At 45.0% G+C, this 25024-nt stretch overlaps 1 protein-coding gene across 2 annotated transcripts in view; it reads left to right on the top strand.

Moving 5' to 3' along the window:
- LOC142495722 (zinc metalloproteinase-disintegrin-like cobrin) overlaps window positions 1–25024 on the top strand; it is a 1243131-nt gene that overhangs the window by 1195023 nt on the left and 23084 nt on the right. For both annotated transcript variants that reach the window (XM_075601588.1, XM_075601589.1), the window contains exons 16-17: window positions 13973–14117; window positions 14896–14976. In XM_075601588.1, the coding sequence (XP_075457703.1) occupies window positions 13973–14117; window positions 14896–14976 (226 nt within the window). The remainder of the gene's footprint in view (window positions 1–13972; window positions 14118–14895; window positions 14977–25024) is intronic.

Below are 25024 nucleotides of genomic sequence, written 5' to 3'. Positions count from 1 at the left end.
ACAAATATTGCGATAAAAATAGAAGCACTCTGCACCGCCGACGGGGATAGTAGCAATGCCTACTCACCAGATGGAGTAAGTAAGTAGGCGGTGGATAATTTTGAGAGTATCCCCTCTCGTTTGTAAAGCTGCTCTCTGCTGGCTGGCGTCTCTGGGACCGTAAGTGTGGAGATCTTGGTACGGTGCCTTCCGCGACTCACTTGGGAAGACGCCCAGGAGGTAGTGAACAGCAACAGCTGATTCAACACGCCGTCGACATCAGCAGGCAAACCGGCTAGCAGCAAACGCAGATTCAACAGCAGCAGCTGATGCAGCACGCCGTCGGTGTCAGCGGGCTGGCTGGTCTGCTGCAAGCGCAGATGGAACTGTGCGTGGGGATACAATCTCCAAAGTGTAGAGTGCTAAAACGCCACCCTACGCGTTTCGAAAGGCTCTCTGCTTTCTTCCTCAGGGGTATATAAAATATGGAGTCCAACATAGTCCCTTAAATACAAAATCTGTGATTTACAGGGATTGATTTCACCTGCAGTCCAAAAGCACTTGCGCAATAGGTGTAATGAGGAAGTCCTTAGACATAGTAATTCGGTCACCTGCGCTTTGAAAATGTTCATATAAAGTGCTACTGCAAGTAGTTATAATCAGCTGTTACATTTAACAAACAATTGAAACATAACTTACTCATATTAACATACAACAATTAACATATATAAAAAAAAAGGGGATAATAATAAGCTTATGTGTGTGTGAATATACTCTATTCTAATGAATAATTAAAAAGGATATTTAAAACTAACCTATTCGTGACCTATTAAATTGTAAGTGAATTAATAATATATTATATATTCTAAGTGTATTGTCTAAGTGATTATATTATTAAATAATAAACTATGTGAATATTTATATATATTGATTATTAAAAGTGCTCATATTATCTTATTATACTTAAAGTTAAGTATTTGAGGAGTACTATAATATTAATATATGAACTTTATGGGCTGGATTATCTAATGGATATTCCGATCATTAACCTACCAAAAAGGATTTTAAATCAAATTCTACATTTAAGCCCATTGGGGATAGAGTACGTAATTCATAAATCCAATAGGATTCTCTTCTCCCCAATAGGCTTAAAGTATTTCCTCCTCTCCAATGTGGAGTGATACACTCGATGGCCACACATTTTAGACCCTTAGGATCTTGATTGTGCACTCGAAGAAAATGATTAGACACATTGTGTGTTACTAAACCAGTTTTAATATTATATATATGTTCATACAAACGTCTTTTAATAGCTCTAGAGGTCATACCCACATACTGCAGACCACATGGACATTCAAGCAAATAAATAACGAAAGAACTGTTGCATGTAATATGTTGCTTAATTTTATAACTTGTTTGAGATTTGTTTGAAATGAAATCAGATTTTTTGGTGCTATATTTACATGCAGTACATTTGTTACAGGGGAAATATCCCGCACAGGGTACCATTTTTCTATGCACTTAATATATACTACCTCCCTGATCAGTCCTGATCAGGAAAATCCTTTGTAGTCAGCAACTCTGCAACTTGGTCCCAGGCCGCACTGCGCTGCTCCTTGCAAAAATGATTACACCCTCTGACTCCTCCAGGGAGGGATCTCAAGCCGGAATGATCCTTTACCACAGTCTCTGCTATGGAGTCAGACACTCTTCCTGCTACATGCTTTACTGACAGTCACTGTCATGCAGAATTCCTCTTTCTCTCTGAGTATGGTGAAGGAGTCCCTGTCTTAAGACAGTCCCTATAACATACAGTTATCCCTCTACAGCGTCTCAGGGAACTAACTGGGCCCTGGGGATATACCCCTAGCCTAGTCCCTGCATGCAGAAGATCTCTTGCTGTAGATTCTGCCTGATCCCAGACTCTGGCAGCTCACCACATGCAACTGGCACTGGTGATATAACACACACTGTATAACTTAGAAAGCAACCCCCCTTCGTTCTATGAGGGGCCTTTCCTTGACACAGCCAAAGCAACTACTCTGGCTGCACTGCACACAACACTGTTGCAACTTACTATCCTGCTCAGCTAAGGTGGCAGCATCCCTCTCTTGGGTCTGTCCCTATCTGCAGCAGCTCACTGGTGACTCAGGGCTATCTGGGGCCTGGGGGGGGGGGGGTTCCCTGGTCTAGTGTTTGGGTCCCTGACCCTTCAACCTACCTCCTCCCATGTCTGCTTCCCCACCCTGACTGACTTCCTTCCTGCCAGCTTTCTAATATCCCTAACTAGATCCTCCCTGTAGGAGGACATGTGCAGAGGTACACACTGGAGACTGTTGTAAGGTGAAATCATAACAAGGCTTTATTGTGCCTGTCGCTTAAAACACAGCAAAAATCAACATCAGAGAAAAAGTGAGCCCAATAAAACTTGCTCCACTTTGGCATATATGTATCCTTCTATCTCAGCCCATTTTAACTGGGTGGCTACCCAGGCTATTCATCAGCCCAAGTCATATATATATATATATATAGTGAATAGATGAGAACAAGGCACTCCGTCAGGTAGATAAAGGTAGGTGCAAATCCTATATAAATCAAATAAGCAATACGATACCGTTTGAGCGAATATCAGAGGCAGCACTCCACAAAGTTGTCAAAAAAAGTTTTCTATTTAGTGTGACATAGTAACCAACGTTTCGGTCCTCCACACGGGTACTTTCTCACCTTGATAAAGGTCCCGTGTGGAGGACCGAAACATTGGTTACTATGTCACACTAAATACAAAACTTTTTTTGACAACTTTGGAGTGCTGCCTCTGATATTCGCTCAAACGGTGTCGTATTGCTTATATATATATATATATATATATATATATATATAAGCAATACGACTTTCCATGGACTGTTGTCTATATATATATATATATATATATATATATATATATATATATATATATAGACAACAGTCAATGGAAAGTAAAGTCTTATCTGTTTCCAGGGTTACTGCCTTTTCTCCGGATTATCAGAATCCAGGTTTAGAAGTCTTATATGTCAGCTCCAGAGATCTGTGTTCTCTTGGTCAGTCTCTCCTGGGAGACTCAAGAACCTCTACTCTGTCTCCAAAGTTCAGCTCAGGTGTGAGCAAAGGAGTCTCACTTCCTGTCTCAAAAGACAGGCTTTTCTAAGCAATCAGGCAGGTGGTGTTAGTTAATTGCTTACCAGCAGTTAACCACCACACTGCTGGATTAGAGGCACATTTGTGAACAGGGATAAGTCCCCTGTTACATACTTCCCCTGTTTGTGGGAAGCTCGGGCTTACCACGGCCAAAGCCCATCCTTCCACTCTCATTCGAGATCTTTCTGTGACTTGAATGAGAGTGGATGGAGGAAGAGAACCCTCTGTCCCACTGGGATTGGAGCCCTTTCTCCAGTTTATTTTTGTCTCCTCCCGAAGGTGCTTAAGATCAGCACTCCTCAGTCGCTCGAGGAGGACTTTTTCCAAGTAAAGTCTTTTTACCGAGTGCGCGGTCATGAGATTTCCGTTGCGCCGGGCACTCCTCTTTTTGTAGACAAACTGTATGGCAACAGTTGTAGAGCATTTAGGACTAGCCCTTCGAGTTTTCCGCTCCTGAAGTGGTCTTTCTGCACCTCCCCCACACAACGGAGTCGCCAGTTCAGCTTCTTTGGGACTGAGTTGCACCTCCACCTCCCTTTCCAGAGAACGTCCTATCTTTTCGGCTTCCTCAGCTAAGGATTCTTTTGGCTTTGATTCTGCACTCCTACCTCTGTTTGTTGCCTTTTGGGCAGCTGTAGGTTTGGATAGTGCTTTCTTAGGTGGCTCAAACTTCGTAATCTTGTTTTGAAGGTGCGTGGAGTCCCCAACTCTCACTGTACCCTGTCCTCACGGGCATTAGTTACTGTGGGATACCGGTGCTTGGGCAGAGCCCATACCTTTTTCCGTATTGGAGGAATCTGTAAGTTACTGGTCTGCAGAGTCTCAACCTGTTTGAGTGCGTCTTGCAAGTCTCTTCTCAGGGAATTTATCTGCGCACTTTGTTTTCTCTGAGTCTGTATCAGTGTCTCCTTCATATTCTGGAGCTCTGTAATTTTTGTTGTTAAGGTTGCCGCTGCGTCTGTTTTCTCCTTGGTGTACTGACTCAAGTGTCTCTGTCTCCCCAGCTCTTGCTCCAGTTTCTGAGCCTTCTCATGCTCCCTCTCATACAGAGTCAATTGGTATCGAAGCTCCGCCTCCAACGATGCTCTGGTGACATGCAGCGTGGCCTTTAGCTCCTCATACTGCTCTGTGGTGACATGCTGGGTATTCAGACGTTCCTGCAGCGCTTGTACCTCTTTAGCAGCCTGCAGCTTTTCTTCCTGCAGTGTTTGCTGCTTCTCCTCAGCATACTGGAGGTGCGTACGCAGACCTTGCAGTTGGTTCTGCAGTCGGTGCTCTGCTTCAAACATTTCCTTGACGTGTTCTGTCAACTCAGAATTTTCTCTTTTTAATCTTGAATTTTCTCCTTTTTCAGTCTCTGTACTATTCAGGGCCTCTTTGCAGTCCTCCTTCCATTTACGCACATCTGCTTTGAGAATGACATTCTCCTGGCGTGAGACTTCCTTCTCTAGGTTGAGGGTCTGAAGATCCTTCTGAGAGACTTTGAGATCTGTATCAAGATTGACAATAATTTCTTTAGATATGTCCAGCTCCTCAGTGAGACTGTGTAGTTCCTTTCTGGAAACTTCCAGATCTGTGCGGCAGCTGTTGGTCTCATGATGTGAGGCATCCAGTGCTCTGCGGAGTGTCTGAAACTCTTTCTGAGATACGTCCACCTCTGTCCGGACATTGTTGACCTCCTGTTGTGAGGCATTCAGCTCTACGCGAAGAGTGTGAACCTCTCGCTGAAAGACTGTCATCTGCTTTAGTGCCTCCTCATACTTCCGCTTCAGCTTAGTCATCATTTTATCAGATTGGCTCTGCTTTTCATCCATGGCGGAAATAGTAGCATTTGCAGTATCTTTCTCAGTCTTGAGATCGTCCAATTCTGTCCTGGCTGCAGAGTACATTGCGAGCACATGTTCCTGTAGCTTCACGTTATTTTTCAGTAGCTCCGCGTAACCATCTTTCTTTTGTTTCAATTGTTCACGGAGTATATCACAGTCACGCCTGGCATTTTTCAGGGCATTCTCAGGGCTGGTCAAGGGATCGTCACTCACTGGTTCTGGCTCCGCTTCCCTGGGATGGTTGGTTGAGGGTTCCTCACTGTTGGCACCGGAAAGACACTTCTTTGGGGTACACGACTTCTGCCTTGGGCCCTCTGAATATTCGGTTAACCGCAGGACGAATTCTCCATTTTCTTTAGGCTGCAGGGCAACTCGGCCCCACTTTTCCTCCACAGGATCTGCAGACGTGTCTGTTCCTTCCACGGTAAGTGAAGAACCGCTTTTCTTTTTCCGCCTTTTTGATTTGGATGACACCGTCCCTTCAGGGATACTGGGGTCTCCATATTCATTTGAAGTTTTAGCAGCGTCACTGGATCCACCCAGCTTTTCTTGCAACTGTAACAGCTGACGGAAATATTCGATGATCCACTGCTCCCGCTCTTTCTCCTGCTGATCATATTCATCATCAAAGGGAGCGGTCTTTTCGGTTCGTGCCGAGTTCAGGCACCACCACCATTCTTGGGGTGTTTTGTGGGTGTGACTCGGTTCGGGTTCCCCGTAAGAGATGTTTTCCTCTTTCTTGCACTGGAAGGGCCACTCTTCCGTGGGGTAGGGTTTATTACAGGAACGCTGCATCTTGTCCTCCATTTTTAGGCTATCAGGTGTAACTTTCTTCCTGACCTCAGGAGGCGCAATTGCAGCTGTTGCCACTGTATTTGCTAGAACCCCCAATTGTGGTAGTCCTACAGGTGGGCATATTTTGCTTGTAGAGGTCGTAGCTCTCACAGGCATCTCTGTAGACTTTTCTTTCTTGGGTAAGTTTTACAATATCAGCAGTACTGTGCATGCATTTTCTCTTATCAGGTATACAAGATGTGCAGTTGCTAGGTAAAAACATCTATTTGCTTTACACCATTTACTTGCTAGGTGCAATCTCTCTGCTTCAACCAAATAATGTGGTTTTCTGCTTGAGTTCAGTAATTTTCGGTCTCATCTTTGGGTATTGTAGCATTCCCACTCCACACTTTGGGTGTCTGTTTTGCTCCCAAGATACATAAGCAAACTTTTTTACCTGCAGAAAAAAAAACATTCTTTGCAGTGGAATATTTCTTTCACTCCCGGCAGGGTAACTCAACACTCAGCAATTGGCTTTGAAATACCTTTTACACAGTTCAGCAATCCCTTTTTCCCCTGTAGGGCAATTTTACACTCAGCATTTGTTTGCTAAAAATTCCCCTGCTTCAGCACAGTCTTGTATCAGTTTTCACACTTTTCTGCATATACTCCATTCACAGCTGGTTGCCCTATGCGGTGTGGCAACCTTTATTTGCAAAATCAGTACCGCTCGTGGGTCACCATCTGTATTCACTGCTTCAGCAAAATTTTTGAAAACAACAAACAACAAACACCTATCCCTTTTTAAGGGCTGACTCACTTCTTGAACCCTGACTATGGCTAGAAGGCAAAACCCTATTTCAATGACCATATTACACTTTGTGATAGGCAAATAAGGTTTAGCTGCTTCAGCAGTCTCTCTCCTCTTGGGATTGGGGAAAAGAGTCCATCGGTTTTGTAGGTTTCAGTGCAGTGTAAGTTTCCTGCCTGGATGTGTATCCCTTTAATTCTTATCTCTGCTGCAGGTGAATCTTTGTTTTTGTTGCTCAGGTTTGTTTACAAGACTGTATGCAGGCAAAAGTACAAAAAAAAATTCCACAGGCAATCTCCAGCCCTTTAAACTTCAAAGGGCTCCTTTCATCCCACTTCAGACACCATATGTAGGAGGACATGTGCAGAGGTACACAATGGAGACTGTTGTAAGGTGAAATAATAACAAGGCTTTATTGTGCCTGTCGCTTAAAACACAGCAAAAATCATTTTTTATTGTAGCTGCAGTGTGCGTGTGTGTGTGTGTTGTGCTGTTGTTGTATGTGTAGCAGCAGTTTGTGTGTGTTTAGAGCTCCAGTGTGTGTGTGTGTGTGTGTGTGCATGTGTGTGTGTCAGTGGCAGCAGCAGTGTTTATGGGTGTAGCATGTGTGTGTAGAGCTGCTGTAATTTGTGTGTGTAGGGCGACTTTGTTGTGTGTGTAGAGCTGCTGTGTTGTGTGTGTAGAGATGCTGTGTTGTGTGTGAAGAGGTGCTGTGTTGTGTGTGTAGAAGTGCTGTGTTGTGTATGTGTAGAGGTGCTGTGTTGTGTGTGTAGAGGTGCTGTGTTTTGTGTGTATAGGTGCTGTGTTGTGAGTGTAGAGGAGGTGCTGTGTTGTGTATCTAGAGCTCCAGTATGTGTGTGTAGAGGTGCTGTGTTGTGAGTGTAGAGGAGGTGCTGTGTTGTGCTTGTGTGTGTAGAGGTGCTGTGTTGTGTGTGGTGTGCTGTTGTGTGTGTGTGTGTGTAGCAGCAGTTTGTGTGTGTTGAGCTGCTGTGTGTGTGTGGTTGTGTGTGTACACAGAGGGGGCGGCAGCGTGTGGATATAGATAGCTGCAGTGTAAGCGTATATAGAGGTGGTTTCATGTATTTACCATTTTATTTTAATAAAAAAATCTATTTAGCTATACAAAATATCGATTATTTATGAAATAAGCCTACATTTAACCTATAAGTAATGATCCCCTCAGAATATGGCATTATTGGCCAGTAATGCCCTGTTCTTCAAGGATTATTACTTAATTAACACAGATATTAAAATTTTCTCCAAGATCCTTGCCAATAGGTTAATAAAGATTCTCTCTTTTTTGGTTCAAGTCGATCAGGTTGATTTTGTACCTGGCAGGCAGGAACAATGTAAGAAGAATTATTGGCCTTTACCGCCTTGGCGGGACAGAGCAATGTTCCCTAAATGTTACTCAGCCTTGATGCAGAGAAGGCCTTTGACCAAATTTAACAAAAAAATGGTTCCGGGCGCTTCTAATAGTGAACTAATTACAATGGTAAAAGTGATATAAAAGTGATATATAAATGTGAATTACAAGAAAATATACAAATATATATAGTGAATAAAAAAATCCTTCACCAAATGTGAAAAAATATATAAACAGCAGCTCTACACCCTTAAAGGACTGTCCAGGTCCAAAGTTCTTGCGATGTCTTCCAGGTGGGGGGAGCGCTCAATTCTTGAGATACTGTAATATGCAGGGAAAAAATACCCTCGGAAGGTACACTCAACATTTATGTACCCATCGAGCCCACCAGATACACAGATCTATATCACCATTATCAGAGGGCTTCCATTATACAAGGGCTCCAGTCAGAGAGAGAAGGGTCTCTGACACGTATGTTACCTATCCATTTATTGTGAGTGAGACCTATTGAGAGATTACTGTTTGCACATATTATTTATATGGTCTGCACTATTATTTCTTCCACTTTTTTCCCTGCATATTATCTCAAGAATTGAGCGCGCCCCCCACCTGGAAGACATCGCTTTGACCAAATTGACTGGTTGTACATGAAGGAAACGGTGAAAGCCTTTGGTTTCTCAGCATCTTCCTTAAGGAAATTCGGTCCGTCTATTCAAACCCCACAGCAAAAGTTGTGAGCCAGGGCTTCCCCTAATCCCAATTCCAGATCAAAAGTTTTACGAGGCAGGGGTGTCCCTTATCCCCACTTTCTTTGAGGTTTGCATGGAACCCATTGCTGTGCATATCCTTCAGAATCTTACTGTCACAGGGTTGGTTGCAGGGTGTAATTCCTACAAATTGGCACTTTTTGCTGACGATATCATTGTAACTATTTCAAATCCCCTAACAGTCCAGCAAAACCTGTTCAATAAACTCTCATCATTCATTAAACTATCTGGTTTCATCATCAATAATAGTAAAACGGAGGCTTTAAATATCAATCTACGGATAGAGACAATCAAATTAATTGAACTCAACTTTGATTTTAAATGGCAGCAATTTCTTTGAGATACATCTGAGTGTTCTTAACCAAAGACTACAACTCACTCTACCAGGCTAATTATCCAAAATTGTTGAAAGTATTAAAAGCCGATCTCCTGGTATGGACTACGTTTAATATTTCTTGGATGAGTAAAGTCCAATCAGTAAAGATGAACCTGATGCCCAGGTTACTTTACCTCTTACAGGCTCTCCCTATACCGATTGTGATCTCTAACAATATCAAGCTCCAAGCTATGGTCTGAAAATGTATTTATGATAATGAGACTGTGACAGTGAGGGGATAAGGGTTTAAAATGTATATATGCTTTTGCACGGTAATGAGCTGAGACTTCCAGGTCAAGGGTTCCGAGAGACCATGTTGCTACCAAGCGTGGTGCCAGCAAGTCTACTCGGGTCCTGCACATGAAAGTCTCAGAGGATGACAAAGTTTTGGAGACCATTTGGGCAGGAGATTTAGACCGAGTACCCACGTCCTGGGATGAATGGCAAGTCCTCGGTCTAACATTTGCTTCCCAGACCATGAGGTGCTTAAGTCCGCAGGTGGTTTCTGAATACAAAGTGACTGAAGTGCCAGGTTGTCTGATTCAGAAGAACCGCTTGCACGGCTTCAGAAGACTGGCAGCCCTCTGACTGGCTGGTAGGAATTTTCCCACACTCGGATTGGCTGTAGTATTTCATGAATGAACTCTGGAATAATATAAGAATCTCTCAGCCAATCTGTTCGTGAGATTCTGAGCGCCAGAACAGCAGCGGCAAATTTCATTATCCAAAAAGCTGCTCTTAGAGAAATAGCAGCGAGCCGGCTTCAGATATGTCCCAACTTTTGCAGCCAAGTTCTTAGAATTGAACGTAGCTGTCACAGCAAGGTCTGCAAGACGAAAATAGTTCCAGGACGTTTGGAGCTAACTTCCGGTCAAGGGATTTCAGCATCTCCGAAATAAGAGAGCGGTGGCATCAGGAGCTTCATGCTGATTTGAGTTCCAGGACATTTCGGGACAAGTCCCAGTCAACCAAAAACATTGTTTTATGTTCTATAGAAGCTAGGAAAGTCTAGTTTTGTTTCCCAGACCCCCAGTAAAAGTGTATTTCTAATTTTGTTTGTATCCCATTGTGTTTACGCCTATTTTAAGTGAATAAATGACAATTTATTTTACTAAATTGTTTTGCTCAGTGAATGATCCCAGTAAAAGGTGTAAATTACCTGGTCTCCCATGACAGAGGCCCAGACTGAATCGCAGGTTACTGCCAGATCCACTAGAGCAGGCGGTCTAGTGATCCCCTGCCTTTTCTCATACTACAGAGCCGCCCACACAAGCCAATGGGAAGCCTGGAATGCTAGTCCATCACTCAGGCAGTTGGTTGCTTTGGAGGAGTACCAGCTTCATCCAAGCACTACAAAAAATATTCTTTGGCTTCCTACTTGGGCCGATCTGTTGAATCACCCTATCTTCCCAATGATCTCCCACTCTCTCAGACTTTGGTACAAGCTAAAGTTTAAGTACTGATGATTCCAAATTTTGAGAACAAAGACTTCTCTCCGGGCCAGTCTTAACAAGTTTTTGCAATCTGGCGGAAAGCAAATATCAGCAGACTATTTGATATTAACCACAACCTTGAAGTGCCCATTGATAAACTGGTAAAAGACAGAAGAATTCCGTCAGGGGAGATCTTTCGTTATTTCCAAATTATAGCTTGTTATGCATAGGTCATGCCCATTAACCCTGTTACATTGTTTGAAAAACTCTGCCTGAGGGTGTACTCCCACCAGAGGCTTATCTCAGAGTTGCATGAGCAATTCTCTCTGTTGACTCAGGGACCCAGGAAAAACTCAGGTTTATGAGGAAATGGGAAATGGAACTAGGCGAGGACCTTGAGGGTGAAGATTGGGAGGAAATCTTTGAATCAGTAGCTAGAAGCTCAATATGTTCAACAGTCTGAGAAAATGTTTACAAAGTTATGACACGATTGTATAACACCTCTAAATATGTACCAGGCTATTCCCCTTTGTGCCCTAAGGAATGTGGTAGAGTTGCCTCTTTACTACATACAGCTACCGGTTTTCGACCACTTGCCTTGAGAATTCTGCACTTAAATCCATCCCACGCTGGGAAATTACATCAGCCAGACTTATGGCCCATCAGATTAACACAGTGGGGTTCCCTGCATTTGAATGAGACTCATGCTGTGTAAATCCTTCTGGGCTGTGAGTTCCATTCAAATGCAGGGACCACCTCTGTTTAAAGCTGCAGTTCTTTTTTTTTTTTTTTTACTTCAATAGTTTAATGGGGGCAATCTCTAATTACGTAAAGAACTGCATAGCTGCTAGTGAATTCGTTCTCCATGTATTGATCGGCGAAATTTGGCGCCATCTTTAGATATGGGGAATGTATTTCAGCACGAACTGCTCTTTCACCATCAGATCATGGAGTGCCTTAAATGTGGTCACCTCACACCCGGTGATCCATCGTTTAGACTGGTGCTCCAGCCTGGACATGAACTCGAGTTGCGTGACCTGGGACCTCTGACTTCACGATGACAAGCGAGATCTCAATTGGATGGGTGCGCGAGCAGTCAGGAACTGGAGCATATCGACTCATTCATCAGCAGTAGCCTCATTGCCTAGGTTGTTCAGCGCATGCCAGATGTATGCTGGCATGCCCACCACCTCTGCAGGTCCCCCGACAGAGCCTTCACCAACTCATCACCAGAGTTGGCAGGCGATTGTTGTACTACATAGGTGCCCGGAACTACCTCAGGGCTGGCCAGTGCTTCAGCTCTAACCACTGAGCATTGCGCCTCATACAATACCAGGTCGGTGATCAGCTGTTTCCTGTCTCAGTTCCCAGTAAGAACTCAGCACTCCTCACACCGGAGTGCGATCCGGTCCTTGGTCCAGGACCAATACTTGGCTGACATCCTTGTAGTCTTGTCTGTACGTTGACTATTGAAAAGTAGAGCAAAGGAGCACTGCTGACAATAGTTATCCTGACGGAAAAAATCCTGAAGGAAAAAATCCTGAAGGAAAAAATCACGGGCAAAACTCCAAAAGTAAAACTGAGAGTATTATTTCATGAGCTCACACGGACATGAACACAGCCAACGCACCTAATATATATGATTATATAATACTGGTATATGACCTTATGGATTCATTATAATGTTCCTATCTTCATTCATTTCTTCAATTCTATGATGATTATGTGTACACACTTATATTGAGCGTCAGTCTTCACCTTACTCTACACTGTACGTTGACAAAGCTACAGTGACTGGTAAGGGTATGTGTCCGGGTACTGTACGGGGGTAACTCTGAGTTCTGTGGTCTTCAAAATGGAGACCTCACTCAGGACAGATATTCCCTGAAGAATATCAGTGTTGACCCGGGCAATCCCATCGCTGCCAGCAGAAAATTGCCTTTTGTGGGAGACCAGGACTAATACCAGGGATCAACTTGCCAGACAGAAACACAAGAGTTTATCAAATCAATTTATTGGAAAAAGGAATATCCACAACCATGCATACTGTATAAACAGACAACACATATCCAACCAGGGAAAACTGGGGATACCCTGCAGACCTAGTTGCAGGGACCGTCTTGCAGAGATTTCCCCTGTCGTTCTTCCTGAACAGTGCCTCTAGGGACTGGTTTTCAGTCCTGGGACCAGCAATGGAGCTCTGAGTGTGCAGCTGAAATTCACCAGCAGAGCTGGAGCTCACTGGGGCTCTCACTCCCACCTTTTTATACACTAATCCATGACATTGCAAAATTCAGGGTCAGGCCTAGCCCCAGCCCCTGATTGGTGGGTTGAAATGCAACATAACAGTAGTTACATGAAAAATGTTACAGGGAAAGGTCACAGACAGTTTTTGCAACATTTCTCCTGAAACCAAAACTAACCCCTGGTCCCTGAAGTGCAGGAACCAGACTAAAACATAATACATGGATATACATAGACATAATACAACTGTATAATTGACAGGATGGGGTAATGCAGGGCTTGACCTTAATTAAACTCAGCCACATTTACCCCTACCATCACACCACATATTAATAATCTATGTATATACAGGGACGTGCAGTGCAGGTGCTGTATATTAATGACTGCGTACACACAGGGACATGCAGTGAATTTTATATAATTACTGTGTATATACAGGGACGTGCAATGCTCATGCTGTGTATTGATACTGTGTGTATACACATGGATGTGCAGCATGGGTGCTATATTTTGATACTGTGTATACACAGTGAGGTTCAATGCATGTACTATATACAGTATGTAGTAGTATACACAGTGCTGGTGTTGTATATTAATACTCTGTGTATACAGGTGACATGCATTGAGGGTGCATTACTTCTAAAATAGCACTGCTTAGTAAATTTGGGACCTGCAGAGCAATGTGCTGCTGGCCAATGAAGTGATTATTCATTTGTAAGGACGAGGAAGCCAATAATAAAAAGCGCCCTTTCATGCCCTTTCATTCCAATGACTACTAATACTGCAACACTGTCTTTAATATAGAATAAGGTGTTAAAGTTTGGGGATCTATAGTCTGTGCAGGATCCACATTGTGAGTTTCATCTGTTGAACAGAATATACAGTGCTGTGTATTGATGCTGTGTATTCAGAGGAATATGCAGTGCAGGGTCGGTATATTAAAACTGTGTATACATATAGAAATGCAGTGCTGGTGCTGTATATATTAATACTGTTTAAACACGTGGATGTGCAGTGTGGGGGATGTATATTAATACTTTGTATACACAGGGACATGCAGTGCGTGTTCCGTATAATAATGCTTTGTGTATACATGAGGGCATACACGGGGCTCCATAATAATAAACTGAACTGTGCAGTGCAGGGTGCTGTATACTATTACTCTGTGTAACTGGGACACGTTGTGCGGGGTGCTGTATATTAATACTCTATCTATACACAGGAACGTGAAGTGTGGGTTGCTGTTTTGCAATGGTGGCAATGAGGAACCCTTTGATGCTGGACTTTACGTTACATCTTTGAATTGTAAAACAATCATTTCTCCCAGGGGAATTGTGGAAAACGGGACCAGGTGTGGAGACGACAAAGTGAGTTCAAGGAGATCAGATTGTAATCTCTTATGGTGCCCTAATAATCACTAAGGAATCAGTGTAATGTGCTCCAGTAGTATAATGAGGTCTGGTAATATAACGCGGCCAGGGACCTGGTAGTGCACACATAGCTGTACACAAAATGGTACAAACACAATTCATTTTTACCACAATACATGTGGTGCATTTGATTGCCCCGGATTTGCACCACGTTTGTTGCGATACATATACCACCTGGTACTTATTTTTGGTGCCTAATGATCTGAGAGAGACTTCAGCGAGATCCTCCCACTTCAAGGACAGGGCTAAAACTACAAGAACTCTACCTCTCCACATGTGAACAGCTCCTACCAAAAGTAATCTTAACCCCTTCATAGCCACATAAGCCTCTATTACGGTGGTTGTATCCCCACATTTACCTGAAATATGCAGGGCAAATTGCCAGCGCATCTGTACATTCCAGAGCAATCTACTATGGTATCTATCTTCCAAAAGCAATGTGCCTCTGTGACATGCAAAGCAATGCACTTCTGTATCTTGTAGAGAAATGCGCTTCTGTATCTGGCAGAGAAATGTGCTTCTGTATCTTTCAGAACAATGTGATTCTCCATCTTGTTGAGTAATGCATCCCTCTATTTTGTAGAGCAGCATGCCCACTATATAGCAGAGCAATGCCATACTGTATATCTTGCATAGCAATGTGCTGCTTCCGTAGCCTAAAAGTGATATCCTTGTCTGTATTCTAAGACTTATATTTCCATCGCTCCCTTTTCAGATCTGCAAAAACAGGCAATGCATGGACATCGACAGTGCTTACAGATCATCAGGCTGTTCCGCCAAGTGCAAAGGACACGCGGTGAGCTCCTGCTTAGCATATGTGCGGGGGAGGAATGGAGGGATGAAGTGCAATGGTTAAATAGCAGACAATAAAATAGTGGTGTTGTTGAACAAAAGTCCTCCTTGGTGCTGGTCCTCAAAGTGATCTTGTGAATAATGATAAGGAAAAATAAAAAATAAAAATAACTGTATCAGTGCTCAATTGTGAAAATGTCACACAGTGGTAGTGCAGTGAAAACAATGTGTATAGTTTAAGCCTTATATAGATGTGATTACACTGTCACGACTGTGCTCGCCACAAACCTGGGTCGGACGGCGTGGCTGAGGTGGGGTTGTAAAAGCACCGACCTGAGACCGCGCAGGCTGATCCAGATTACGCAGTTCGTAGTCGTACGTAGCAGGATCAGGATAGGAGAAGACAGCATCATCGGTGGACACGCCAGGGTCAGGACTGGAGACATCAGGGTAAACGTTGTTCAAGCAGGAGTTCGGCAACAGGTAGTCAGGAGAGCCCCGCTTCAGCTTAGGAGTGCGGGAGTGGCCTCTGCGCGTGCGGCGACCATGGCCCATGGTACTGGTCTCAGGAGGTGGTAGACAGACCAGAGTAGCACACCGCCTAGCTGCACTGGTAAACCAGTGCTTCAGCGCAAGAGTCCTGAGCGGGCTGGGGAATCCTCCGATTCAGCGCAGGAACCAGGACACGGCCTCTCTAGATTAAGGAAAGAGTAGGCCCCAGGAACCAGGAAGCTGAAGATACTCAGGGAAACCTCCGCTTCAGTGCAGGAAACCAGGAACAGACCGCTGCATGAATATAGCAGCCGGTCACAGGAAACAAGGAGCTGAAGTAACAAGGAGAGTACTCAGCTTCAGCACAGGAAACAGGAACTGACCGCTGCATGAGACTAGCAGCCGGTCACAGGAACCAGGGAGCTGAAGACAACAAGGAGAGTACTCCGCTTCAGCACAGGAACAGACCGCTGCGTGACACTAGCAGCCGGTCTCAGGAACCAAGGAGACAGACAAGACAAGGCTTATGGCAGAACACAGAGACATCCAGGAAGGACTATGCTCGGCAGGGAGCATTATGGGAAGGCAATACTTAAAGGTCCGTGAACCAATGGCAGAAGGGGCGTGTGGCAGCATTACTTTGGTGAGTGAATCCAGGCTGCAGCAAACATCAGGAGAAGTGCTCCAGGACCGCACAAGTCTGCAAGGTAAGGCAAACAGTAAACCGAGGAGCGGATTCCTTACAGTACCCCCCTCTTCACGTGAGACCTCCGGGCGAACAAGACCACTCATAGAGTTGGGGGACCAGGAGTTGTTCCTGAACCGTCTAGGATTGGTGTTAGAGTCATGGTTCAGAGACTCGTGGTCACTCCTTTGTGTACCCCCACCCCCCGGATAGAACTGCGGCCAGCTAGGGCCATCCATGGGTCTCGTGGACATCGAGTTGTTAGTAAAGTTTTTTAGGCGGAAAGGGGATCCGTAAACGAGCAGTTCCTTGGTGAGTACTGTTCTAGGATATGAGAGTGGTGGTAGAGATATCATTGGTACCTGGCTTGCCCCGCGAAATGGCTTGGGAATCCAAGGCTGTGAAGAACCAGAGGGTTCCGGAGCAGAAACGGCAGAAGAACCCCCACTGGGAGCCCAGTCTTTTGTAATGGGACCAGAATTTAGGATAAGCGTCCTTGATAGTTGTTCGAATATACCCGGGCGACCTTCGGGACAGAAAAAGTCTTGGCTGACCTCTGCATGTAGGAATTTGAGAGGGACTTCTCCTCCAGAGGTCTCCCAGGTAGTGGTCAGCGAGGGTATAGGGTGGGTGGGAGCATTTCCCGGTATTGGTATGGAAGGTGACAAGGCAAGCAGTAAACCAGACATAGAGACCGAAATCTTGGGATACGTACAGAGTATTTCCAACTCAAAGGAAATAACAGGGGCAACAGAAGGCTCCGAGGGGGAAAAACATCGTTTCACAGAGGCAGAGAAGCACTCAGCAGTGGAGCTCTCAAATACTGGGGAACCCTCAGTGGGAGATAGTATTGTCTGGGGAGTAGGAATAGGCTTTGGGGCTCTAATATTAGAAACTTGAGAATCAGGCAGAGCAAGGGTACCGATAGGAGAACTAGCGTCAGGAGCTGGTGCCTGGAAATCAGTGACTGGTAATGGGAGAGTAATGATGGTAGTTAAAGAGACAATAAGCGGTAAGTTGGAACCGTGGAAACTCTTAATAGCAGAAACCTTTGAAGTAAAAGGAGTCTTATCCAAAACTGCAAGGGCCCTAACAACAGGGGTGCTTGTCATGACAAAAACAGATTTAGGCGTGTTTACTAGTGCAAAAATTCTGATAACGGGACTCCTAGCCAATGGTGAGGGTGTCAGGGTTTGATTAGTGAGAACATCAGATATAGTGATAAGTGACTTAGAATCAATCACTGAGGTTCTAGGTTTGCTGGACATGTGTGAGAAAGTACCCTTTAAGACAGGAATTTAAATTTTTACCCCGAGTAACCCAACGGTTGCTGGAGCACGTTTAGCTGCAGTGCTGAGGGACTGAGGTTTAGCAAGAGCAGTAAAACTAAATAGCTCAGATTTAAACACCAGGACTTGTAATATATGCAGGGTGGTCTCAGACTGTACTAAGGGGGTAACAACCGATATGCTGATCCCTGGAGGGTTTGCATGGGCAGAGAAATCAGGGGAACTAACAGCAAGGACGACCTCTATAGAAAGAGATTCTGAATCTGAAGGGAGGTTTTTACCTCTCCGAGTATCAGGGCCGACAAGGCAAATTTCAGAGAGAGGGGAAACTGTGTGCAGGCTTCTAGCTAGCACATATGAAAAAGCGTCGCTTTTAAGTGAAAACAGTGTGTCAGCAAACCCTCCTTGGAACACCACATGAACCCCAGGAGGGGCATACTGACCACTGTACGGTTTTAACCCTAAGCTTTGAGAAGAGGAGAACACAGACAGTACACGGGGGGTAATCATAACTGTACTGGTCTCTGAAGTGGGTATTTGGTAAGGAGTGTCTGGGAAACCAGAAATGACTGCAGATTCCACGACGTGGGGACTATGTGCTGAAGCAGGGATCATCGCTCTCTGGGTGACGGACTGGTTCAGCGAAGTACCTGGAAATGGGAACTCTGCGACCAAGCTTAGGGAAAAACTTGGTAACTGAATACATTTAACTGGAATCAGAACTTTAGCCGAAGTTTCAGGGGGCACAGCAGCTGAAACTTGAGCTGAAGCAGGGGTTTTATAGCAAAAACTAACTAAGGATTCAGCAACCTTGGGGAAGTCATTTAATGCAACCTCTGCTATAGGACTTGGGGACACATTCTCTGAGGCTAGAACGAAGGCATTAGCTGGGAGGCAGCAAGAATTTACAGGAGTTAAAGTAGATAATACCTGAGAGTAGAACATAGAGAGTTTTTCCTCTGTAATAGGTGAGACAAGGGATTCTTCCTCTGGAGCTAGGGACGTGACCATGGCTGGCGGAGAACAGGGGGTTACCAAAGGGGACTCAGAGAGCTGCCCCACAGGGTTTAATACAGGAATAACCCTGGGAACAGAACTTAGAAATTCAAACTGAGTACGTGGAGGTAGAAGGGATTTGTTCCCTGACAGGGAAGGCATGCAGAACTGCCTAGCAGGGGTTAAAGCAGGAAAAACTTCGAGGGCTGAAAAGGGAGATTCAGAGTTAGGAATAGAGGGAAAAAGGGACTTGTTCTCGGATACTAGAGCCTTAGTGTTGGCTAGAGAAATATACGTATACTCCAGGGGAACCTCACAGGACTGATCAGCAGGGGTTAACGTAGACGTATCATTGGTGTCAGAGTACCCGGGTGTACCATCAGGGCTAGAGACCGTGGCAGCTTCTATGTTAGGGGGCAGTGATAGTGGGTCAGTTTGGTCATTTCCTGGAGAGGGAGATACGTCCCCAGGTTTAGCGACAGGACTGGCAGCACAGGTGGACTGCCAAGCGGCAGCGTAGCTGGCGAGGAGAGGGTCCTGTTCCTTTATGCAAATGTCCAAAGTCAGGGAAAGTACATGGAGTGTGTCTTGAGCATGAACCACCATGAATAGAGGGTCCTGTTGTACTAGGTGAATGTCCAATGATAAGGCCAAGTCAAGGAGTGCATTTCGGGCGTTGGCAAGTTTGATAGGATGCACATTATCCCAGGTTAAAGGGGAACCAGAGGAGCAAACACAATCGGCCAGAGACTGTTTTAAGTCCTTGAGGCAATAAGCCTTACTAATGAGATCGTTACGGCATTGTCTTTGCAACGGGGTTAAACCTTCATACATAATCTGATCTTCAATCAGGGGTAGTATTTCACACAGATATTGGTTTTCAAACTGGGACTGGTCTACAGGCCGGGACAGGATTTCAGACAGAAACATACCAACCCTCACCACAGGGCGGTCCGAGTTTGTGGGGCCGAGCATACTGTCACGACTGTGCTCGCCACAAACCTGGGTCGGACCACGTGGCTGAGGTGGGGTTGTAAAAGCACCGACCTGAGACCGCGCAGGCTGATCCGGATTGCGCAGTTCGTAGTCGTATGTAGCAGGATCAGGATAGGAGAAGACAGCATCGTCGGTGGACACGCCAGGGTCAGGACTGGAGACATCAGGGTAAACGTTGTTCAAGCAGGAGTTCGGCAACAGGTAGTCAGGAGAGCCCCGCTTCAGCTTAGGAGTGCGGGAGTGGCCTCTGCGCGTGCGGCAACCATGGCCCATGGTACTGGTCTCAGGAGGTGGTAGACAGACCAGAGTAGCACACCGCCTAGCTGCACTGGTAAACCAGTGCTTCAGCGCAAGAGTCCTGAGCGGGCTGGGGAATCCTCCGATTCAGCGCAGGAACCAGGACACGGCCTCTCTAGATTAGGGAAAGAGTAGGCCCCAGGAACCAGGAAGCTGAAGATACTCAGGGAAACCTCCGCTTCAGTGCAGGAAACCAGGAACAGACCGCTGCATGAATATAGCAGCCGGTCACAGGAAACAAGGAGCTGAAGTAACAAGGAGAGTACTCAGCTTCAGCACAGGAAACAGGAACTGACCGCTGCATGAGACTAGCAGCCGGTCACAGGAACCAGGGAGCTGAAGACAACAAGGAGAGTACTCCGCTTCAGCACAGGAACAGACCGCTGCGTGACACTAGCAGCCGGTCTCAGGAACCAAGGAGACAGACAAGACAAGGCTTATGGCAGAACACAGAGACATCCAGGAAGGACTATGCTCGGCAGGGAGCATTATGGGAAGGCAATACTTAAAGGTCCGTGAACCAATGGCAGAAGGGGCTTGTGGCAGCATTACTTTGGTGAGTGAATCCAGGCTGCAGCAAACATCAGGAGAAGTGCTCCAGGACCGCACAAGTCTGCAAGGTAAGGCAAACAGTAAACCGAGGAGCGGATTCCTTACATACACATACTGCACAGTGCTTTCTGGAATCTAATATAAACTTGATATTAAATGATTTGATGATCTTATACAAAGCATACAGTATACTTATCTCCAAAATGGAGAAGGATTGATGTCCAAATAGGAATAACATGGAATGAGGGAAGAGAAAAGAAAAACTCTCATGGTACAATAATGTAAGACATTTAATATAATAACACTAACAATTATTGGAATCTCACTCAAGGATTTCTGTTAAAAATGTGCATGTAGATCAATTCAGATCAAGTGTGCTGGTGTATTTGGTGTCTCTGTGGGACTTAGCGGTTCAGGCGCGGGCGCTCTGGTCTCAGTATATGATGCCAGGCTTTTCCACGGGGCTCTCCTCTGCTTCCAGGTTTCTGAACGGAAATTTGTGAGTGAGATTCCAATAATTTTTAGTGGTATTATATTAAATGTCTTACGTTATTGTACCATGGGAGCTTTTCTTTTCTCTACCCTCATTCCATGTTATTCCTATTTGGACACTAATCCTTCTCCATTTTGGAGCTAAGTATATGGTTTTTATTAGATCATCAAATTATTTAATATCAGCTTTACATTAGATTCCAGTAAGCACAGTGGGGCTTATGCAGAGAGGAACATTATTTAATGTGAAAACGGCAGGAAAATAGCCACAGAATTGGAGTAAGTTATGGGCGTTTGCTAAAAGCTGCGTTACCTCTTTTTTCTGATGAGATTCAAAATTGGCAAGTTTTTCTGGCTACTTTGAATTCGCTATAATATAGGGCAGAATGGCGAGTTGCAGTGCATCTATGCTACCTGCATACCACCCTATTTTAACATGGCGAATTTAACAATCTCGCCACGTGTTTGGCAATTTTTAAAGTAAAGAAACCTGCTGTGGCGAATTTTATGAATCTCTCCATGTTCTCTGCAGGACAAGCTTCTCTGGTGCGTATTTTCGCCAAAAGATGGCGCTATTTCCCTTCTCTATCCTCTCTGCATAAGCCCCTGTATGTGTAATCACATTCATATAAGGCTTAAACTATACACATTGTTTTCACTGCACTACTACTGTGTGGCACTTTCACAATTGAGCACTGATACAGTTAATTATTGCATTTCAATTGTAGTTGTGAGTATTTCCACTGGGTATTATTAGGATTGCAGTTTATTTCATTGGATATAGGTGTTGTATCACTATAGGCACGCACATTGTGGTGTTATTGATCTTAGTAAATTTAAAGAGGATTTACACCGTTTATTATTTTTGTTTTTCCTTATCACTATTCACATCACTTTGAGGACCCTAGCCAAGGAGGACTTTTCTTCAACATATCTACAAGAAGGATTTTGGACAATCCATGAGTCATCCAGGCTGCAGGACTTGAATACACGTAAAGGTGTAATTCAGAATTGCATTGAGACTTTCATATTTTATATTTCTTTATCCTGTGGTTACTAGCGCTAGGTTATGTATACTCCATCAATAATGTAGTGATAATTTAACAGAAATCAGGACTTGACTGCAGTAGTCTTCTGGAACAATTTAAGAACCTGCAATGTACAGTGGCGACACATCTTATTCTAATACTGCCGCCACGGCAATATGCGTTCGGTTCGCGTGGTGACGCGGCATGTCCGCGCGACACTGTGACGTCACTGTCACATGGCGCGCCCGATTCCCCAGCTTCCCCGGCTTCCCCTGAAGTTGAAGTGAGGTAAGCGGGGATACGGGGAAGCAGAGGGGGCACAGCAGGAGCAGCCAGGGGGTCGGGAAGGGAGAGAAAAATGCGCGCAATGTGCGCGAGTGTAGGGGAGTGCACGGAGGAGATGCGGCTGGCGCGCGGTCTAGTTCGGCGCCAGCCCGAGGTAAGCCCCGGTCAAATACGGGCAAATGTTAGAATAAGATGTGTCGCAGCAGTATTATTGTGCATGTTTCCTAAGCGCTGCTAAATTTCCAGCTCCACAAGACACCTTGTGACCCATTCACCTGCCTTATAGAGTAGCACTGCTTAGTAAATTTGGGCCCGTATATGTATGGGGAGAAGATGTCCCGGTTTAGCCGGGACAGTCCGGTTTTTAATGAGGTGTCCCGATGTCCCTACAATTGTCAAAATGTCCCGGTTTACTGTAGTTGGGACTGTCCCAGTTATTAATGATTTCTCCTGGTGCCCTCTTGGTTTGGGCAGGTAAGAGGGGAGCGGAGGTTGGAGGAGATCAGAGGAGGGTGCCGGCGGCGGAGAGGGGGCTGATCACATTAGATCAGTTGTAGCTGAGGGAGGAGGAGAGCAGGGCTGTCTGGCTGCTAACCCACTGAAGCTTCTGGGCAGAAGGTGGTGCTGCAGAGCACTCCATAGTGGCTGCTCTCTAGAGCTCCCACTTCTGTGTGTGTGTGTGTGTGTGTGTGTGTGTGTGTGTGTGTGTGTGTGTGTGTGTGTGTGTGTGTGTGTGTGTGTGTGTGTGTGTGTGTGTGTGTGTGTGTGTGTGTGTGTGTGTGTGTGTGTGTGTGTGTTGGTAAGAATGTTTATGTGTCTTTGTTGGTAAGTGTGTGTATCTGTGTTGCTAAGTGTGTGAGTGTGTGAGTGTGAGTGTGTGTGTGAGTGTGAGTGTGAGTGTGTGTGTGTGTGTGTGTGTGTGTGTGTGTGTGTGTGTGTGTGTGTGTGTGTGTGTGTGTGTGTGTGTGTGTGTGTGTGTGTGTGTGTGTGTGTGTGTGTGTGTGTGTGTGTGTGTGTGTGTTTGTGTGTGTGTATGTGTAAGTGTGTGTATGTGTATTATGTGCCTGTACATGTTGTATATTTAGAGTGTTTGTATATGTTGAATATAAATGTGTATTTATATATGGTATTTGTGTTTTACACTAATGTTGTATGATTGGTATGTGTGTATATGGTGTAGTGTTTGTGTGTATATATGGGACAGGAGGGAGGAGAGAGAGGTTGGTGGGGGGAAGGGAGGAGAGAGTGGATGGGGAAGAGAGGATAGAGATGGATGTGGGAGGATAGAGAATAGGGGTGGGAGGAGAGAGGATGGAGGGGGAGGAGAGAGAGTATGGGGAGAGGAAGAAGATAGAGGATGGAGGAGAGAGGATGGGGGGATAGGGAAGGGAGAGGATGGGGAGAGGGAGGATAGAAATGATGGGGGAGAGGAAGGAGTGGGGATTGAGGTGAGAGGATGGGAGGAGAGGATGGGGAGACAGAAATAGAGGATGGGGAGAGGGAGGAGATAGGGTGGGTGGGAGAGGGAGGAGAGAGGATGGGGAGAGGAGAGAGAGGATGGGGAAGAAAGGTTAGAGATGGTTGGGGAGGAGATAGGATGGGGGGAGGGAGGGAGGAGAGAGAGGATGGAGGGCAGGGGAGAGACAATGGGGGAGAGGAAGAAAAGAGAGTTGATGGGGAGAGGGAGGAGCGAGTATGAGGGAGAGGGAGGAGAGAGCAGATGGGGAGAGGAAGTAGAGAGAGGAGGGAGGATGGGGAGAGAGAGGGGGAGAGAAGATGGAGGTAGGGAAGAGAGAGGATTTGGGGTAGTGTGGGGAGGGAGGCTGGGAAGAGGAGAGGGAGGAGAGAGGATGTGGGGGAGGGGAGGGAGGAAAAAGGATGGGGGAGAGGGAGGATAGAGGATGGGGGGAGGTGGAGGAGAGAGGATGGGAGGAGAGAAGATGGGGTTGGAGAGGGACGGGAAAGGATGGGGGAGGGATGATAGAGGATAGGGTAGAGGGAGAAGAATGAATGGGGAAGGAGGGGGAGGAGAGAGGATGGGGAGAAGGAGAGAGGATGGGGAGGGAGGAGAGTGGATTGGGTGAATAGGGAGGAGAGGATGTGGAGAGAAAGAAAGGGAGGCGTAGTTTATAATTTTTTTCTCTAATTTTTTAATGTTTTTAAATGTGAAAATCGGGTCACCCTACATATCTGTAACATGCAAAGCAATGTGCAGCTGGCCACTGAAGTAACTAAATACAGAGAGCCAGTGAGAGATAAACATTTTTAATTATATATTTTAAAGAAACAGCAGTCTGTGAGTAGGTTTTACTAGGTTTTACTAGCTATGATGCATTTCTTTAAACCAGGCTGGGCTAGAATAAGTAAATAGATAAGCTTATACTGTAGTGATCCATGTTAAAATGTACAAGAAGTAAAAGGTGACACTGTGTACTTATTATCAAGAATCCCTGGCTGCAGTGGAAGCATTAAATGCTAAGAGATAATGGTGAAAAGCAGGGTTGCAGACCTACCTGACATGTGTGTGCACTCAGTGAGTGGTATATAACAGTATACAAACAGACTTTTAAAATGTCTATAACAGCTTATCTTTGTAATCAGCTTCCTTAGCTTAGAAACACTCAATCAATATTACAGTCTCAATCCTCACTTATTTGCTTCCTGTGTAAAAATGAATCCGTTTACATTGTTTCCTGGTACTGTTATTTTAATGTTATCATAAATAACTGTTCTTTCCTATATCTCCATAGCTAATATGGGAATAATTAATTTAATTAAATCAACAAAAGGAAAAAAAGAGCTTGGATTAACAATTTTCCTTTATTTACAACACAAAGGGCTCTATGCACAAAGCAACAATAAGCCACTTTTTGCCAGTTTATCGCCAAAAAGCCTACTGCTATTCAGTAAGCAGCGTTAAGTCGGTGATAAGAAGTTTTT

This window comes from Ascaphus truei, chromosome 5, assembly GCF_040206685.1.
Source record: "Ascaphus truei isolate aAscTru1 chromosome 5, aAscTru1.hap1, whole genome shotgun sequence".
Classification (NCBI taxonomy): domain Eukaryota; kingdom Metazoa; phylum Chordata; class Amphibia; order Anura; family Ascaphidae; genus Ascaphus; species Ascaphus truei.
Note: the sequence above shows the minus strand (reverse complement) of the source record. Positions and strands in the feature narration are given on the sequence as shown.